At 35.5% G+C, this 21,417-nt stretch overlaps 1 protein-coding gene across 1 annotated transcript in view; it reads left to right on the top strand.

Moving 5' to 3' along the window:
- unc80 (unc80, NALCN channel complex subunit) overlaps positions 1-21,417 on the top strand; it is a 1,843,891-nt gene that overhangs the window by 663,308 nt on the left and 1,159,166 nt on the right. The window contains exons 25-26 of the mRNA XM_090378420.1: positions 4,285-4,389; positions 11,440-11,601. Coding sequence (XP_090234546.1) covers positions 4,285-4,389; positions 11,440-11,601 — 267 coding nt within the window. The remainder of the gene's footprint in view (positions 1-4,284; positions 4,390-11,439; positions 11,602-21,417) is intronic.

Below are 21,417 nucleotides of genomic sequence, written 5' to 3'. Positions count from 1 at the left end.
ATCATACAATGGAATTGCAGAGGTTTTCGCAGAAATATTGATGATATCTATGAACTAATTACAATCCTGCAGCCATATGCTTACAAGAAAGAAATTTAACAACAAAAATATCCATTTCTGTCAAAAATTGTACTATCTTCAGACAAGATAGATCTGATACTAACAGCCCTCGTGGAGGAGTAGCTGTACTCGTGGACTCACGAGTCCCCTCCAGACGCATTCCATTTGCAAACACAGTTGGAAGCAGTTGTCACACATGTAGTAATTGGTATCACTCTGACATTGGTCTCAATTTATCTTCTGCTGAACCAATCATGTACAATTCAACAACCTAATTCAACAACTCCTAATAAACAAATATTTGTTTATTAGGAGATTTTAATGGACATCATCCATTATGGGGTTCTCTGGTCTCAGACAGTCATGGTGAGCTTATTGAAATGTTACTTGACAGAGGTAATTTGACACTATTGAATACTGGCTTACATCCATTTTCCTTCAGGGTCAACCAATGCAATAGATCTCTCAATTTACTCTCCGATCCACTTCCCAACTATAGAATGGGCAGTACATGACAATCCTCTAAACAGTGACCACTATCAGCTGATCTGTAGTATTCAAACCACCCATCCCAAACAAAATGGAAATTTTCCAAAGCAAACTGGACAAAATTTACCAGTCGTGTATCTTTTGATGATGACATCGTAGTCTTCTGCTATTGACACTGTCACCGATCATATCATATCGCAATGCAGATGCTAACAGCTACAACAGTCACCATCCCACAGTCTCAAATAAGAAACCATTGACATACCAATCACTGGTGGAATGGTGATTGTAACAAAGTGAAACGAGAAAAAAACACAGCATGGAACAGCTTCCACAAATATCCCACCACTGCCAACTTTATTAACTTCAAGAAACTGAGAGCCAAAGTTTGATATATCTGGCAGAAGCTGAAAAAAGACTCATGGATAAAATTTGCCTTCTCAATCAACAAAGATACTGATACCCGAATAATCTGGGAAAAAATAAAGTAGCTAAACAGTAAATATCATATGTTATCTTCTCCTATTATTAATTGGAATGGGTAGGAGATATCATCTGCTGAGGAAATTTCCAATGCCTTAGGAACGGTTTCTGTGAATTGTCCTCTTCAACTGTATTTCAACTGTCTTTTCAAAAAATTAAAGCTAAAGTTGAGAAGAGGAAGCTGAACTTCAAAGCTACATGTCCTTTACCCTTTAACCAATCACTCATAATATCTGAACTGGAAGAATCTATATATACCGCAAGAAATAGCTCTCCTGGCCCTGATGGAATCTACAATATAATGCTTCAACACCTCAATCAGAAATCACTATTGTCATTGCCAAACTTTTACAATAGGATATTCTCAGAACATATATTCCCCACTTTCTGGCCACATTCTTATGTAATAACCATACCTAAACCTGGAAAAGATTATTCGATTCCTAACAACTCTAGACCAATTTCTCTAACGAGCTGCCTGAGTAAGACTTTGGAAAAAATGGTACACCACCGACCAACCTGGCACCTTGAATCACAAAACATAATCAGTAATAATCAGTTTGGCTTTTGGAAGAAATACCATTAGGACCTGGAGGTTTCTTAGCATCAAGATTCATCAAAATCCTTCTGACATCCTTTTGAGGAAGACCACAGGAGGCATTGAATGGAGTGTGTTGGGAATGGTGGGAGGTGTTTTACCATGATCATTAATACATGAGTTGGAAGAAAAATGGGATGCTAGCCGGTCAGCTTTATCCTTGATTGAAATGACAACAGAACCATCTGGTTTGGACAGAGGTGGGAGCAGAGATGGGAAAAAGTTGTGGCCAATAGCTTTGGCAAGGGACCAGAATACTCGGCTACCATTAGGGCAAGAAGCAAGTTTTATACTCTTAGCCTGTTCAAACTCTAGTTTAGACTGATTAATAACTGCTTTACAATTGTTGCGAGCTTTAGTGTAGGCAGAAAATGAAACTGAAGAATTAGAAACTAGCCAATTACGATATGCAATGTTCTTCTCTTGAACAGCCTTAGCACATTTATTGGAAAACCATGGTTTAGATAAAGGACAAGATTTTAAAGTGGAGTGTGAAATAAAGGATTCCATTCCTACAAGAATAATTTCACTGACACAATCTGAGCAAATGTTGACATCAGAAGTTTTGAAACAGTAATCCGACCAAGGAAAAGAAGAAAAGAAATCTCGCAGGTCATCCAATTTTGCATTCTTGTAATGCCAAACAATACGAGGTTGGGAATAGCCATGAGACAAAGGCTCCATTGGAGAAGAGACAATCACCAAGGTGTGATCTGAGATGCCTAAAGGACCCCTCACTTCGACCATGTACTTAGAAGGGTTGTTTGTGAGAAAAAGATAAAGCGTGTTGGCTGTATGGTTAGGATTGTCCGGTATTCTTGTAGGTAAATGAACAATCTGTGCAAGGTCATTAGTAATTGGAAAAGTAATTGCCTCGGCATCTCGACAGGCTGGGTCGGTGTGACTAGAAAACGGAAGCCAGCTGGTGTTGTGAACATTAAAATCACCAAGGAAAATTGCCTCACTGTTAAGAAAGTTGGACTGGAGAAAGTCAAAGAGCTCCAAATGATTAATGGAGTTGGGAGAACTGTAGAGACAACAGATGAATTTGACACAATGAGGTAGAGAGAGATTTTAAGCCAGAGAAGATCGAAAAGAGGAGATGCCAAATTACCAAGTCTTTGACAGGGAATATCAGAATGGAAATTATGCACAAGTACCACCTTTGAGGCGAAAAGAATCATTCAGCGAATAATTTGGGCAACTGAGATGAGCAGTAGTTGAATCAACCAATAACTGAGATTCTGTCAGAAAAAGTACATGGTGTTTGACAGACTGGAAGTGGAAATGGACATCGTAGAGATTAGAATTGACACTACATATATTTGTGAAATGAATTAGGAAGTGTTTGGAGGTTTAGATCTTTTTGCAGATAAGCTTGCTTTATTAGGTTGACAATTTGTGGTGTATTCAATAGTAAGAAAAAGTTGGTGGGACATGCCATATGAAGTAATGAAATTTTTGGATATGGCATACACATGGTAAGAATATACCCAGATCCTTGACATAACTTGGCCTCGACAATGCCCCCGCATACACACCACTTGGACTCCCTCCAGTCACTATCTGGCAGAGTAGAGGTAGCAAGATTATACACTAGCTGATCCGGAAGCCTCCTAGAAGGTTACCAATAGGTTCAGTCCATTGTACTAACTAGTGGCCAGCCTGTGAACACCATTTTAGAGCTGTATCCTCAAAATGTAAGGAATATTGGATCTCGCCATCACAACCTCAAAAGTTATCAATCATACTGTAGTTGCTCCATGGGCATTGTACTTGTGCATTAACTGTGCAGCTGTCCTATTTAATCTTCCCATGCTATCCATTACTCTGTGGTAGGCTTTACAGATATCCTCCTCTGTTACTACTAGTTTGATCCTATTCCACCTGTTTGGTTGATTCAGAGAAGAGATGGGGGAAGGGTTAACTGGAACTTATCTCTGGAGACTAAACATGGGTTCCACCACTTCAAACCTCCGCATAATGGTGGTATTGCACCTGTTGATAAGAGTCATCTATCACCTAGTACTGCCTGGTAACACAGAGGGGTGACATTCCTCCATGTGGTGTGGGTTCACACCTGGGTGGTCACCCACCATGTACTTGTGCATGGAGGTTATACCCAGGATTACTAACAGTCCCACCATCGTGAAGGTGCAAGCAGAGAATTTGGCTGTCACAGACTGTCCGGACTTTGCCAAAATTGGGTACACTTGACTTGAGTGTCACCCGAATATCAGCTCCATCAGCGTTTTAGACTTCCAGGTAGCAAGTACAGCTTGTCTGTCATATCTGAGAGAATGTCTGTGACAACCTCAAGGACCAAAGCTGTGGTATTTCTTCAGTTATTTTGATATTTCTTCTCTGGATATAATCAGATTTCATGATTTATTTCTTAAATTTCCTTTTACTGTCATTTTGATGCATAATACAACTTGATCTGAATCTACTACTACTACTATGATCATTAGCCATTGGGCAAAGTGGGTAATATCATTCTCAGCAATCAGTCAAAACTTGCAACTGCAGCATACTGAACATATTACCTGTCTGTGAAAATCATTACCAATATATTCAACTCAAAAATACAAAGTTAATTTAAGTTACCCTTTAATTAAAATTGTTGTTCAAAAATGCTCTTTATTTATTCTCAGGAGACAGAAGAATTAGTTTTGTGCTTCATGAAGCAGATTTGGAAGGAGAATCAGAAAACAGCAGTAATACTACAGTTACCATGCAGGATGATGATGAGAAAAGGGGTAAATTCAGTGCATTCTGAATTTTTTTCTATTTCATATATTGTTTTTATTTATTGGTGTATATAAGAATGAATAAGAATATTTTGTGAATGTATTCACACATTTTTATATTATTTTTTAGTGTAAGTTTTTTTTTGGGTAATAATTTTTGATTGAGATGGTCAAGTATTTTGTGCTTATGACCAAAAATTAAATCAAAATCAAAAATTAAATATAAATATGAGTCAAAAATTACATATTTAATATTTAAGTTAGTAGCAAATTTATCATACTGCCAAATATAAGAGCTAAAGATATATATAATTTAAATTTGTTCAAAAATGTCTTTTTATTGCTTTCAATGACTCCATGTTGAGTGTGCATTTACAATAATAACAGTTTGTCCTCTTGTCCCCCCCCATTTTTTTTTTCAAAATTAAAATTTAAAGTCTGACGTATGGACATACTCAGTCTTTGTTAATATCCACTATTTCAGCTTTTCTCATTATTTACAAATAAGAAATATAGTTGATGATAGTTATTAATTAACATGGATCCCATGTAAATTTATTTATTCATAAGAATATACAGACTTACTCCCCTGAAGCCATTTGTCTCACTCTGTGTGGGTGATGTGGTATTTTGTGAGTTCTGCAACCTTCATGAAATGATGACTAGTGTTCATAAAACTGTAAATTGGTCCTGTTCTGGCATTCATAAATGTCTTGCCAGCAGTTATTACCTTGATTTCAAAACAAGGCAGTTAATTAAATGGTATTCACTTTTGTATGTGCCAATAACTTAATTATTAAATGTCCTGTGTAGCTCATATTACATTTTAATACATGATTGGAACACATAAAAATACTCTTTTCGTGGATAGCACACAAATTTGTATCTTCAAAGAGACCTACCAAATAAGCTTCACTTGCTTCCTGTAGCACCATTACAGCGGAACTCTGAAAAGATCGGTCTTTTCTCTGAAAAAGATCGGTCTTGAAATCTTGAGCAATCTCACGAACAAGGTGTTAGAAAAGAAGTTTTCTTATCAAGAGCTCAGTTGACTTTTCATAATGTCAAATTTCATGAAGATCAACCGTACCTGGCCTGTAACGACAATAAAGACAGCATGTACTGCAACAGGATCTTTAAAAGTTAGGCAGATGGGCTGAGAAGTGGCAACTGAAGTTTAACATTGACAAATGCAAGGTACTGCATATGGGTGCATTATCCCAAAAGAAACACTAACTGTGTGGTACTACACTCAGGGAGGTGGAGAATGAAAAATACCTGGGGGTAATTGTGCAGTCAGATATGAAGTTCTCTGAACAGTGCAGGCAGGCTCTCATAGCAGGTTGGAGTTTTGTCGATGGTATATAGGAATTTTGCTAGTAGAGACAAAGTATCACATTACAAAATAAAGTATTTCTTTATTTCTGTCCCATATGTTGAACAGTGGCACAAACAGCTTAACAGATTCTTTAAAGATACCGAATTTAAAATTATAGCTAGGCCTATACGGAAGTTACACACTATACTGAACAATCGCTCGGTTCTTTCCGCGTTCGCAACACAAATTAATGATCTAGTATACAACATTTCTTGCGGTGATTGCGACTCGTCTTACCAAGGTTCGACGCGGTTTTCTCTTAATATTCGTGTAAATCAACACGAAGCCTCAGTTCGTGCTTCTCGTTCAGCAGCGTCAGAATTAGCCTTTCATGCCATTAACGAAAAACATACTTTTTTATTTAACGAGGCCAAAATACTTAATGTTCAACGTAATTATACGCGACTATTAATTGCAGAAACCGTTGAAATTAAATTACACGAGAATTCTGTTAATTTTCGGCGGCCATATTTGATCTCCGATGCGTGGACCTTTACGCGCATGCGCGAAGACATATAATCTCTATTTAAGTTGCAGGTTTAGCCTGATTCGGTAATTTTCATTCCTGTGATCACGACAGTCGGTCGAAAAGCATTGTCAGCTTCAGGAAGGAAAATCGTTTTGAATATTTTCGTTAGATTCTTTTAATTGCGTTAATTTGATTTTTATTGTTTTAAATTGATTTTGAATTGTGTTAAATTGATTATTTAATTATTTATATTTTACTTTAATGTACCGGTAAGTTGTCGATTTTTTCGTTTTTTCTGTTTTAATCTCTGGAGGGTATCATACGGAAGTGTTCCACGTACTATATTGAGGTAAACTCCTCTTATTAATTTACTAATATTATTATCAACGTAGAACATATTGAGTATTACAGCTCTGATTCATACTATCTAAAAACTGTTTATATAAATTAAAATAAAAATAACCAGCGTAATTAGAACTATAAGACTACGTATTAAGTACAATATAAAATAACAATTATGTAAATAAAAAACAAACACATCATTTTTTTTCGGAGCCTGTAACTCGCAGCTGTATTTTCTGAAGGTCTGTCAAAGTAAAGTTTGTTGATGACTGAAAGACTGGGAGAGTGGTTGGCAATGATGTTTTGAAAGGATTTTGGACCAACTGAAAGTATTTTCTGAAAAATGGCAGCTAAAGTTTAATGCTACCAAATACGAAGTATTGCACATGGGTAATACTTTACAGAAACCCAAGAGTAGTTTATTGATTAGGGAGAGAGAGAAACTGAAGATATGCCGGATGAGAAAAGACATGGATATTATGATATAGAAATATATGTGAAGTTCAATTTGTAGTGAAAATGGATGGGAAGAAAGGTAAGCGTACCCTTCTTGCTATCCACTTCTACATACATGTCTATAATATGAAGAATTTTGCAGGTAGAGAGAAGGTGGTAATTATCTCTCTCTATAAGTTGATGGTGCAACCACTTTTGAAATGTTCTTCTAGGCTGGAGGCTTCACTAAAGAAATATGTGGAACTTCTGGAAAAGGTGCAGGGAAGGATCTGCGTAGCTTAGCATCTAGACACCTTGGGGACTGGGAGGATTAAATGAAGTGTATATGGGTCTGAGGAGAAATATTCCCATTGGGGACTGAGACAAGAACTGAAAACTATAAAATCTAAGGGAAGAACAGTAGATTAGATCTTATGAGCTTTCCCATTGGGTAACATGTTGTGGAATATTGGAATTAATTGCCTGCAAGGGAAACCAAGGCAGAGTTTGGCAAAATTCAAGAAATAGAATAGGCACTTTTTGATGATGGGAATAATACAAAAGCTTCTTTTTCCTTCCCCCTGACAGAATACTTTTGATTCCATCATCATTATTGCCATTTTAATACCAATGGGGCTTAGAGGGGAACAGGTATCCTGTGTGTTATCAGACACTCAGCCTAAAACACTGATGGATCCATTATCTCTCTATTACAGAAGATTTAGGAGAAGTCCGGTTGGCCTGCCTCCCTAAAATCCACTCATGCGCACCTTCTCGATGGTAAGCCCTGTTACGTCACTTAGGTGGCAACGAACGTGTAGAGTGGTTCACTTCAAGACACCTGGTGAGCGTGAAGAGAAAAAGACCAAACCCTCCAGCATATGACAGCACAACAAAACAAATGGCCCTCAGTCCCAGAAGCTTTCACTCTCCCTCTTACGGCAACAAGAGGATAAGAGTGGAAGCAGAGGGTGCTAAGAATCTCTGCGTCCGACCAGGCTGCCATGCACAGACACTGAACTTGGCCTGTTATAACGTAAGATCACTCATCAGTGAAGACAGGATATTAGAGCTGGAAAAGGAATTAGAAAATGTGAATTGCAATATCATCAGTTTGGCTGAAACAAGAAGAAGAAATTAATCACTTATAAGTTTATCAAGTGGAAATCTGCTGTACACCAATGGAAACAGTGAAAGGAGTGAAGGTGGAGTTGTGTTTCTGGTCCATAAAAATTTTAAAAACAACATTTTGGAATTCAAAAGTACATCATTAAGGGTGTCAAGACTAAAAATCCAAGATTTCTAACAGGTGCAAGCTAAAGATTATAATGATTTATGCACCAACATCGAGCCATGATGATGAAGAGGTTGAAGAAATGTACACCGAAATTGAGAGTCTTCTAAATGAACAAAAAACCCACTACACTATTATTATGGGGAACTTCAATGCTAAGGTTGGAAAAGGGCAAAACATTGTAGAAAGAGGAACTATAGGAAATTTTGGAATTGGTGAAAGAAATAAAAGAGGTGAAAGACTTGCGGAATTTGCAGAATCTCAAGGACTGTCAGTAATGAACACTTTTTTCAAGAAAAGGGTGAACAGAAAGTGGACATGGAAGAGTCCAAATGGATTAACTACTAATGAAATCGACTTCATCCTCACTAACAGAAGATATATTGTGAATGATGTTACCGTCCTGAATAAGGTAAATGTTGGAAGTGATCACAGAATGGTAAGATGTACACTTGATATAGATGTAGGAAAGGAAAGGAAAAAACTGACTCGAGTAAATAATACAAAGGTCTTTGAGATAACAGAGGAGGAGAAAAAGCAGTATGCACTGGAACTTAAGAACAAGTTTGAGCTTCTGCAGACTGCTCAGGACCAAGATATCGACGAGGAATATTACAACTTTCTGAAAGTGATAAAGCCCAAGAAACCTATAGGGAAAAGAAATCCAAAGAAGAAAAAATTAGTCAAGAAACACTTGTCATGATGAACCGAAGATGACAAATGAGGAGCAAGAAAAACACTGACAGGGAGAAAATTGAGTATACTGAGTTATGCAAAGCCATTAGAAAGAGACACAGAGAGGACATAAGAAGATTTAACACAAGAAAAGTAGAACAAGCATTAAGGGAAAACAAAGGATTTAAATCAGCAGCCATGAGCAGTAATACAGAAAGACAAATGATACTGAAACTGAAAGAATAGCGATGGTGTACTTATAAACAGCAGAGAAGGCATAATTCAAATAGCAGAAGACTACTATAGAGAATTATACAAGGAGCGAGGGAATGATGCCAGCAGTGGGGAAGATGGATTGCAAAGTAGCTATACATACGACGTACCCGATATTCTTCCTGATGAGGTAGAACATGCATTGAATAAAATGAAGAATCAGAAAGCCCTGGGGGAAGATGAAGTTACTGTAGAGTTGTTAAAATTGGGAGGAAGAGACATAACACAAAAACTGGCAAGGCTCTTCACAAAGTGCATTAGAAAAGGTGTGATGCCTAAGCAGTGGAATAATGCAATCATAGTTTTGCTGCATAAGAAAGGAGATAAATCAGAAATTGGAAATTATAGACCAATTTGCATGTTATCCCACATCTACAAGTTGTTTACAAGGGTCATTACTAACAGATTAGAAAGAATACTTGATGAGAATCAACCGAAAGAGCAAGCTGGCTTTACGACAGGATTCTCAACTATGGATCACCTTCACGTAATATCACAGCGAATGGAGAAAGCAAATGAATATAAAACACCATTATACCTGGCGTTTGTGGATTATGAAAAGGCATTTGACTCCATTCAGCATAAGGCAATGTTTCGGGCACTGGAAAGACAAGGCATAGATATATTATATTATATATATATAATATAATATATTATATTATGATTTTGAAGAAAATATATGAGAGTGCTACCTCCTTTACTAGACAAAGACAGTAGGAAATTTAAAATCGAGAAAGGAGTTTTACAAGGAGACACAGTATCTCCGAAGCTGTTTACTGTTGCCCTTGAGAAAGCTTTCAGAAGATTAGACTGGTTGCAGAAAGGAGTCAATGTGAATGGAGAGTACCTAAACCATTTACGATTTGCAGATGACATTGTGGTCATAAGCCACGATCCCAAAGAATTAGAGGAAAATCTTAATCAGTTATACACAATTAGTAAGGATTTTGGACTAAAGATGAATATGGCTAAAACAAAAGTATGCCACAGAAAGGGAAATAATGATTGAAGGAGCAGTAATTGAAAAGATGGAGTCCTGTACTTATCTGGGACAAGTTATTAGCTGTAATAATGATAAATGGCTGGAAGTCAAGAGAAGAATAAATTTTTGATGGATATCATTCAGGAAATATAGTCACATACTGAAGAGCAATATCCCAGTTTGTCTGAAACGTAAAATAATGAACCAATGTATACTCACCACCATGACTTACGGAAGTGAAACTTGGACGCTCACCAAAAGAATGGAAGAGAAGCTGAGAACTACACAGCGAAGAATGGAATGAATTATATTGGGAATCAGACTGTTAGATAAGAAGAGAAACACATGGATTAGGCAGCAAACTCAAGTAAAGGACATTCTTATCAAAACTAAAGAACTAAAATGGTCTTGGGCAGGACACATAGCTCAAAGACATGATGACAGAGGGACTAAGAAAATAACAGAATGGTACCCAAGAGGAGCTAGAAGAAAACCTGGAAGACAAAGGCGGTGATGGATAGATGAAATTCATGAGTTTTTGGGTAGTAAATGGATGGCCAGTGCTGAAAACAGAAGGAACTGGAAAGTTTCTGGAGAGGCCTTCATCCTGCAGTGGATTGAAAATGGCTGATGATGATGAATACCAATATGGAAAGAATTAATTTTATATATTTTTTTGTTATTCTGTTTAGCTCGTATAGCAAGGAATGATATTATATGAAGTTTTCTCATGCTGAGCTCATTTTGCCAATACTTGTAAAGTTTTAATTTTATTATAGACATCAAGATACCATGCTGAATACTGAATCTGCTTTCTTGCTCATGCATTTTTTTTATTGATTTATATTTATTTTTGTGAAATAACACATAGATGTCACATTGCTTTTGTCAAGAAATTTTATTTCTTATGGCAGCAGAATTTAATTTAATGCATATTTTGCATCATTACATTTTGTTTTGGTAACAAGTTTTTTCTTTATTCATTTTGTTGGTTGCACTGTTTCAAGGACAACACAGATGCAACTCTCATGTGCAAATTTATTGCCTAGTTGATATCTGAATATATATATATATAAGCAGTAAAATAAGCATTTTTTTAAGCAGGTTCATGATTTTAAGTTCATGATTTCATGAACTAAAAATCCAGAAGGAAAATTTCATATTTTAAATATTTTATTTTATTATAACTTGGTTAAACTATTGATTTATAGGAAGGAGAATAGCTCAAGGGCGTCCGCATCTGTTGAGAAGAACAGCTCATGGAATGGGACATAATTCAAGCTTCAAACGGCGTAGTCTGAAGTTAAAGAAGACCTGCGACAGGAAGGGCAGAGCTCGATCATCTGCATTTTTTGAAGATGAAGAAGATACAGGTTTTCTTATCAGTATTACTTACTTACTTTGTTGCATCTAAAAAAGGAAAAAAGAACCCAGAATTTAAAAATATATCAGGAATTTACTAGTGAAAAAAATTATTATAAAATGAAACCTTGAAATTTTTTGCAATTTTTAAAATATTTTTTATTGACAGATCTTATTTAAATATTATATTGTAGAAAGCATTAAATAATAGAGCTATAATACTTAAGTATTTATGAGCTAATTACATAGCTCTACTGGAAATGTGCTATTACAAATGTTAATTGGTTAATATTAAATTGGGGTAGGGGTGTGGTGTAAATGTTCTGTGGTATTTATATTTTGTATTAAAATTTTTGAGAGTTCAATATTTGTATTTTGTATTAAAAGTTTTGAAAGTTATAATTTCATTTTTAGAAATATTATAAGGTCATAAGGCATCAGCAAAAAAAACAACAACAACATTTCTTCTATCCACCAGTCTAATAATGTGTCTAATTCTATTTTCAATTTATTTTTTCAAAAATAATTAAATTAAAATACCCACTTCTGCAACACCAGATGGTACTTAAAATGCTAGTGATGTTTCATGGTTCCTTGAAACATTTCTCCCCAAAACCAAGTAAATATGATATCAAGTTGCATCCAGCGAATTTTAGAAACCTTACCTTCATTGCTTTTTTCCATGTCAGTTGTAAATAGATATACAGAGTAATAAACCATCACTTCCTGGGCAGTCAGTTCTCTGGCTTATTAGGCCTAAGTACCATGAGAATTAGAAACCTCAGATTGCATAGGAATTCATACCTTATTACAGTGAAGTCATTAGTTTACTATGTTTTTTTTTTCTTTTAATTTTTCTAATTTGTTGTGATTATCAAATAAAGTTCATATGGAATTTTTCAAACAATTGTCTAATGTTAATTTTGCAGCTATGTAATTTTTATAAGTATATTATAAAATATATTGCTAAGCTTATTTATATAAACTTAGCATAATATATGTACACCATATACACACCATATGTACACCATACTCTACCACCTTCATGCAATATATAAGTTTAGAAAATAAAACTGTTTCTTAGATAGCTTATGAGTGCAATTTTTTTTCCCCCACAATTTAGATTTATTTTTAAATATGATTAAATTAGAGAAGTGGTCTTCAAACTTTAGATACCCAAGGAACCCTTCTCAATGTGAAAAATCAGTGCGGAACCCATTAATAAATATGTTTCATGTAATACATTTTATTTGAACAAAATGTTACAATTAAAGTTGCAATAATACATTTCATACAATATAAACAGAAACTATTTATAAATCCATTAATGAACCCATTTATTATTTAGTAACTAAATAATACTAAATTTACTGAATACATACTAAATTTTAGTATAACATCACTAGCAAATAATATAAAGAATTATACTTAATTTTAATGTGACTTGGATGTGCTTGTTTTTTGCCACAAAGAAAATCAAAATCTGGTATTATTGATGACAGTTGCAAGCGCATTTCTGGTTCTGCATCCATTTTATTCCCGTATTTTGTTTTTGTTGTTTGAAAAAGTCTTTTTGCATAAATAAGTTGTGACAAAAGACATAAGAATCTTTATTGCATGATCAGGCACTTCAGAATATTCACTGTAAATTTGAAAACAAAAATCAAGAAGTTCTTCTTGTTGGTACTTAATTTTTAAGGTTGAATCTGTAGATATATCAATTAACTGTTCCCTCTCTTTCATTGATACATTTTCACTTTGGCAATGATTAAATAGGTTTTTAATCCATTCATATGATTCTGTTTGTGCTGGAAAATATTCTCTAATAGTTTTTTGTAGATTAAGCAAGTGCTCTATTATGTATTCTTGAAAAACTTTATGAAGATTCAGCTAATTTTGTATCAAGAAGTCACTTAATTTTTCAAAACAGTTTCATTGTTTTTTCATACGTATAAAATCCATAAATCAAATTTCAAAATTAATGCATTTATTTTATCATTGACTTTAAATATATGAATTTTAGTTCCTTGGAGGGTTATATTTACTTCATTTAAAATCGGAAATATATCTCTATGTAATGTCATGTAATTTTGAGCAATAATCATGTTTCATTTGAGTTAAAAAATTTTTCACTTCTTCTTTCAGCTCATAAAACCTGCTCAAACGTTTTCCTCATGATAGACAGCATACCTCTGCATGTAGGAGCAGTGTTTCGTGAGAACTAGATAGCTCCTCACAGAATAATGAGAATAATTTGAGTTCAGCTCCCTGGATTTGATAAAATTAATGACTTTATAACGTCATATAAAACATCTTTTATTTTTTCTGGAATTCATTTCACAATGAAAGCATGATAGTGCAGACAGCAATGAGAATGTTGAATATGTGGTGCTATTGTTTTTATTCTTGATATGACTCCTTTTTTTGCACCCAGTAAAGAGTTTGCTCCGTGAAAAAATAAATCCCAGATAGTCCATGCTTTTCCATATATATGTTTATAACATCAAAAATGTTTTCACCAGTAACTCTATCCTTAAGAGGCTTGCACATATTCTCTTGGACAGTTAAATTAAAAATATAGTGTACCAGAACAATTAAAATAGCCAAACCAGCAATGTCTGAAGATCCATCTAATTGCATAGCGAATCCATGGGGAGAAGATTTTAATCGAGATATTAATTCATCCTCACAAAAAAGTGCCATATCTCTGATGCATTTATCAGAGAGAGAGAGAGAGAGAGAGAAAGAGATATACTCTATCAGTTTCTTTGGCATATTTCTCACCAATCTTACAGGTAATTAGATCTTTGGTACAAGGTTTTATTAATTTTTTGCCAAGTATATATGCCTCCCCTTCTTTAGCAATACGATAACTAACAAGGTAGGAAGCCTCGAGTGATTTTTAATTATCGCTATACATAGCAATAATGAAATTTTGAAAAATATTTTTTCTTGCTTTTGAGCTCTTCATATTTACACTTAAAATATTCTATGGTTTTGCCTATCATATGGACAGTAATCTCCATGTCTTCTTAATTTTGTGAGGCTTAGATTACTATTGCTTACAACTTTTTCACATTCGACACATTCTACTCAGCTCGTCTTCATTTTTAGTCCAAGTAAATCCAAAACTTAAGTAGCTTTCATCATATTTTCTTTTTTTAGAACCGCCTTCATGTAATTTCTGTTTTTTATTAGATGTTTCCGAAATGGCTGTTTCGCATGTCAAGTTTCAGGAAGTAGATGGTGAAACAATTGCAGAATTTTTGCAATTGTTTCACACATGCAAACAATTGCTTGCTGCTGAAGAATTTTCATGTTTCTCTTCTGTTTGCTTAGCTTTTTGTTTAAGTTTTCTGGTTTTTAACCAAATGTCCATAGTGAAGGGAAAATCTAATAAATTAAAATCCTTTAATTAGTTTTTCAATTGTCATCGATCACAAAATCTATTCCATTGCATAAATGGAATTAAAATGAACGAAGACCTTACCTTGTCACAGACATTTCTCTTATAAATGAAACAAAGGAATGAAGATTTTATAATTTCACTGTAATCATAAGAGTAAACTGTCATGTTGAGCTGACCAGCAACAACTGCTTTTAAAAAAGGCAGATATGTAGAGAGATGTGAGAGAGCGAGATTAAATCGATCTTCAAGATCGATTACAGTAGGAAATACCTACCTGTTTTAAAAAGGGCATGAATTAAAGAAATCTTTAAAATTATTTGACACAACCAAAACGATCAATTTTTATTTGTGAATTCAAGCTGTGTTCCGTGGAATCCCTGGATGATTCTCACGGAACCCTGGGGTTCCGTGAAACACAGTTTGAATACCACTGCATTAGATCAAAGCTTGACATTTGGGTTGTTGATCACAAAATTGTTAGAAAATTAAGCAATACGGCCATCTGTGTATGTACAAGTATCCAAATCGAAGTATTCAAAGTGAATCACTTCACCTTCACAATGGTTTTTATCTTTCATTCAACAAACCTCTACAATTGCAACACAGTCTGTAAAATTTTGCAAACCACCTTTTCAAAACAACATAAAAATAATTAAAGAAAAAATATAAATTCTCACCTACATTCACAACCATTTCTCCCTATGCATGCATGCATGCGATAAAAAATTCATGCTCATTGTTACTTTTCTTACAGTTTCTTTAATTATAATGTGAATAATGTATAATTTACATTATAATTAAAGAAACTGATTAATTGCATTCATCTGATTTCAATTTAATTTGCTGATTATTTTTTTAATGATTAGCATTAACACAAGATGAGTCATATTAATCATAAATTATTCTCTTTTAAAAATATGATTTCTCTAATTGCATTAAGGATAATTTTCTGTATAATTAATAGTTTCAACTGTTTTCTGTGATTAATTTTCTGTTTAATGAATTGCTTCAACTTTTTTTCTATGAGTTTTTTCTACATTGTGATAAAGTTAGCAGTCATAGACAAAAGCTGCATGTTTTTTAATCCATGAATGAAATTTTTCAACTCCCCCAGAGAGGCTTGTCTCAACACAGCATACATGCAATTTATAACTAGCATGCTGTTATTTCATGGCTTTAACTGCTTGACTGCTTTTAAACAACTAAGAACTAGGCATCAAACTCATTCACAATGCATATATATTTTCTCCCTTTGGCTGAGCCTCCAAAAATTGTAAATCATTTTTAAACACCATGTGGATATCCGTAACATTTGATGCAAATGTTTTATTTTCAGTATAATTATGTTCATAATGCATTAATGCATCTTAATACATTTTATTAAAATTAATGAAAGACTTCTCGTGAAAAAGCTCTTTTTTCAGCCATTTTCTCCAAACAGCATTGCACAATCTCCATAGAACTGTTTACGTAGTATTCCTGTTGCACTGTTTTGCCATTTGGTACAAATTCATTATGAACACTGCCTTTACAGTATTGGGAATCAAAAATATGATAATCAATATAAAAAAAAAATATAAGCCATAAAAAAAATGAAAAATTGATTGATTCTACTAACATTAGTGTACAAAGAAAGCTATTTTGATTCCCATATAATAATAATAATAATAATAATGTATTGGCATAGTCACAGCAAGAGGCTGTGTCGATACAAAGAGAGCTCCCAGAGGAAAGTAAGATACAAGAAATCCAGCAAAATATAGGCTAATCACCTGCCTCCCAACAATGTACAAGATCCTGACCAGGAAGATATCAGACCAATTGGAGAGCCAGAACATAATGGCTGAGCAAAGGATGCAAGGTGCAATTAACTATAGATGCCGCGGTTATGGAGCAAGCCTACAAGATGCGCCGCAACATGTGCGCAGCCTACATTGATTACTGCAAGGCCTTCGACTCCGTGCCTCATAGCTGGCTAATAGAGGTGCTGAACATTTACAAAGTCAATCCGATAATGACAAACTACCCGACTTACACAAGGGTTGTGTTCTGTGGAACTCTATGTAAGTCGAATTTTACGTGTCGGAATTTTCCTAAATGCTTATGCAGCACTTGCATCTCTGCACAGTAAATTTGATTGAAGCAAAAAAGAAATGTTCGACGAATATGTAAATAGAATTATTTATGCAATTTTTTTATCTCATGCACAGGAAAAATTACAAAAGTGTACAAAATTATAAAAATTTCAAAATTACAAAAGAGAGAGGTGACAGGCATAATTGTCAGCAAGTTTTACCTTTCGAGCATCATTGCCAGAATTAACTCTCCAGCTGATAGCCATGTTGCCGCAGCAGTTTAGAGCTGTGGGGATTTAGAAGGGGTTTTTTCAAACACATCACAAAATTTCTCTACAGCAGCATAATCGGCACTGGCAAATTCACCGCATACTTTAAGGTTTTGGAAACCAGCATGATGCTTGAACCTATTAAACCACCCATTACTTGCCATGAACTTGGCTTGGAGTTCGCCATACTTATCCGTAATATCATCATAAATATTGTTTACTTTTGCTTGAATGGCCATTGGACTCAGGAGCACTTTCTTCTGAATCTGATTTTCCATCCATATTAATAATAGCTTTTCCATCTTTGATAAAGCACCTGAACACTGTTTTGTGATCATTGTTGATCTTAAATGCATTGAATCTTTAACATGTTCTTTTATACATGCACTATCCCTTAAAATAGTATTCACTGTTGAAGCAGTAAGACCTAATTCTGTGCAAAAGATGACACACTTTTTCCTGCTTCTACTTCTTAAGTAATCATCTTCATTTCTAAATCAATTTTGTTTTGTTTCCTAGTAGTGCCAGCACTTGCACTTTCTGTGGGTACCTCTCCCTTCACTATTGTAATAAGTAAATAGGAATGAAGAGAAGATTCTGAAAATTTTGTATACAAAACAACAGTGGACCTAACACCGAACCCTGTGGTACTCCACTAATAACATTAGTCCACGAAGAGCAGCACCCATTGATTACCAACCTCTGTCTTCTCCCACTTAACCATCCTTTTATCCATTGTAGCAACTTACCCTTAATACCATTCTGCTCCAATTTGTACAATAGTCTTCCATGCGCAACAGTGTCAAAAGCTTTCCTGAAATCCAAATATATGATATCAAAATTATTTTTTGCATCCAGTTCCTTTGTAACCACATCATAATATCCTATCAAATTTGTCAGACAAGACTTTCCCTTAACAAACCCATGCTGTGTCTGAATTATTGCTGCAGTCTTGTCTAGATGATCCTGCAATGCATCTTTAACCAATGACTCCATTATTTTACCTGGAACAGAAGTTAAACTAACTGGTCTGCAATTACTCGTGTCACCATTCGAACCCCCTTTGTGAATTGGGGATACATTTGCACATCTCCAGTCCGTGGGAACCTCCTTTGAGTCCAAGGATGCTCTCATAACTATGGCTAAAGGTTTGCGTAGTTGCTTTGCCGCCTCCTTTAATATAACTGGATAGATCCCATCCACCCCAGGTGCTTTTCTTATGTTTAACTTCAGCAATTTCTCCTCCACTTTGCTTTCAATTATTCCAAAATCATTAAGTATCCTGATACAATTTGATAACCTTCTGCCATTTTCAAACCTTAATAATTCCTCATGTGTGAATGTAGATGCAAAATACTCATTCAGTTTGTTTGCTATCTGAGCAGGATCATCAACAGTCGAACCATCGATGTCAAGTGGACCAATCATATTCAGCCCTTCCTTTTAGAGTTTATATAAGTAAAGAAATCCTTGCTGTTTTTCTTAGCATCTTTTGCCAGGGATTTCTCGTAATCTGCCTTTGCCTGCCTAACCTCCTTTGTGACCTGATTACAGACTAGCTTATATCTGCCATAGGCTTCTGAGTCGCTTGATAATTTATATGCATCCCATGCATTTTTCTACTCTGTCACGAGTCTAATTAGTTCATTTGATAACCATTTAGGCCTAAACCTTGAATTCTAAATAATTAATTTCTTGAATGCTTTCCACTTAGAATTTACTGTTGGTAACATCGTCAGTTGATCCCACTCTACAGAATTTAAAAACTGTCGGAGAGCACTGCACTCACCTTTACGGAAGCAAAAACCCTTTCCTTTACCCCTGATGGTAATTAAATCTTTAAGTAAATCCCACATCAGTACACTGTAATCACTGCCACCTAGTGGTTCCTTTATCTGCAAATTCTTAATACACGAATGATCACTGCTGATAACCAGATCAAGAGTATTACTTTCTCTGGTTGCCTCTCGAACATGCTGCTGCAGAAAACAATCATCCAATAAATCCACAAAAGTCTTACTAGTGTGTGAGTTACCAAACCACAAGTTCCAGTCAATATCTGGGAAGTTAAAATCCCCCATTATAAGACATTCCAATTTACTAGCCCACTCTATTTCTCTGTACAATTGTTCATTGTACTCATTCGAGTCATTAGGCCTATAACACACTCCTACTCTTATTTTTGCTTTCGCTGTGCTTATGTCACACCAAACTGACTCAACAGTGCACTGTTCATCTATATCAACTGGATGCACTTCTTTTGATTTTATGTTTTTCTTAATTAACAGCATAACACCAACTCCCTTCCTATCCTGTCTATCCTTTCTGTACACATTGTACTCCCCAAATTCCAGTTCAGCATTCCTTATATCTGTGTGACACCACGTCTCTGCTATCCCAACAATATCCACCTTTGATGTCTTGACCAACACTTCAAATTCATCAAATTTATTTACTATACTTCTAGCATTGGTGTACATGCAAGCATACATGCTCCTACTTCTATTCTTAGTTACCCTAACACATCCCATATACCCACCTATTTCAGGATGACTGCCATCCGTCCCTGAAACCCCCAACACCCCATGCTCCAGGCCGCTACTTATTCTAATAGAAGTTGTGCAAGAATCACCTTCACCTCTGCCTACGGCTACTATTAAACTATTAGTCCTTATATCCCCCCAAGCTATCAGTTTTCCGACCCACCTAACACTGCCTCGATAGCATCAGCAAATATTCTTGTACCCTTTCTATTTAAGTGTATCCCATCCCTATAGAAGCAGTCTCTCCTGTTAACAAGTACAGTCCAGGCTGAAAAAAATTCTACCCCTTGAGCCTTGCACATTCTTTCCAGTGCCGAATTGATCGACAAGGCTCTCATCATATACTCCCTTCTATCATGTCTGGGCAGAATTGCAGACACTTTCAAATTCAACCCTAATTCTCGGCTTTTGTTCAACAGTGACCTGTACTTGTTAAGTAGGCGCCTCCGTAGCCAGGTGGGAAGGAGCAGCAGTGCATAGCACATGCTTCTTGATTAGACCGGGGTTCGAGCCCGTCACCACCAAATACGGAGGATGTGGAAAGGTCAGGGAATGACCACCGCATATCCCGGAGCAATATGGCCTTAGTTGCTAATGCTCCTAAAAACCAAAATAACTAACTTGTTAAGTAATTCTGCCGGTCTCCTACTCCTAATATCATTAGTGCCAACGTGTACAACTATATCACCTTTTGTGCCCTTAAAAGATAATATCCGCTCTACAATTTCATCAACCTTTGCCCCTGGCAGACATACCCTGGTCCTGTTCCACCTATCCTTTTTACAAAGCATGTTTCCCGTTTCTCTGACAGTAGAGTCACCAACAACTACTAGTTCCTGTGGGACCAGCGTATTCTGCCTTGGGGGTTGCCGGCTGTGTTGCGTGATGACCAAGTGCAAGCTCTGGCGTTGATGTGGGCAGCTGAGAGTCTGATGGGCCCCTCAATTTAGATCTTTTGAGGGCATCCACCCTGTCCTTCAAACTCTCATATAGGCCCATAACAACGCTGAGTTGTCACCTGATTTCCTTACACTCCCCCATGGCAATGTCATGTTCTGTTCCAGAGAGTTCGACAAACATTTCACAAGTTGCACATTTTTTTAGGCTGTGATGCGTTGGAGAATCGCCCCCCTCAGTTCTCCCCCGAGTCAGAGCACTCTTGCCACTTTGTGTCCATTTCTTTGCTGCTCTAGTTTGGGGCATGATACTTTAAATTAATAAAATCAATAAATTAAATAAATTAAATGTCAATACTACGCTATCTAATAGAAACAGTGAAGCATATTACTCTATAAATTATACGTTAGAGCTACCTAACTATCTCAATTAAAAATTTGAATTCCCTACCACTATATACAAAAACAATGGCTGCAAGATTCAAACGAAATAACGGTTTTACGTACGTATTACGTATATCTACAAAACTGTTTATCTAAATTAAAATAAAAATAACCAGCGTAACTATAACTATAAGACTACGTATTAAGTACAATATAATATAACAACTATGTAAATAAAAAGGCAAACACTT

Source organism: Mastigoproctus giganteus, chromosome 7 (genome assembly GCF_048544385.1).
Source record: "Mastigoproctus giganteus isolate SK-2022 chromosome 7, ASM4854438v1, whole genome shotgun sequence".
NCBI lineage: Eukaryota > Metazoa > Arthropoda > Arachnida > Uropygi > Thelyphonidae > Mastigoproctus > Mastigoproctus giganteus.
This window is presented reverse-complemented; position numbering and strand designations above follow the sequence as displayed.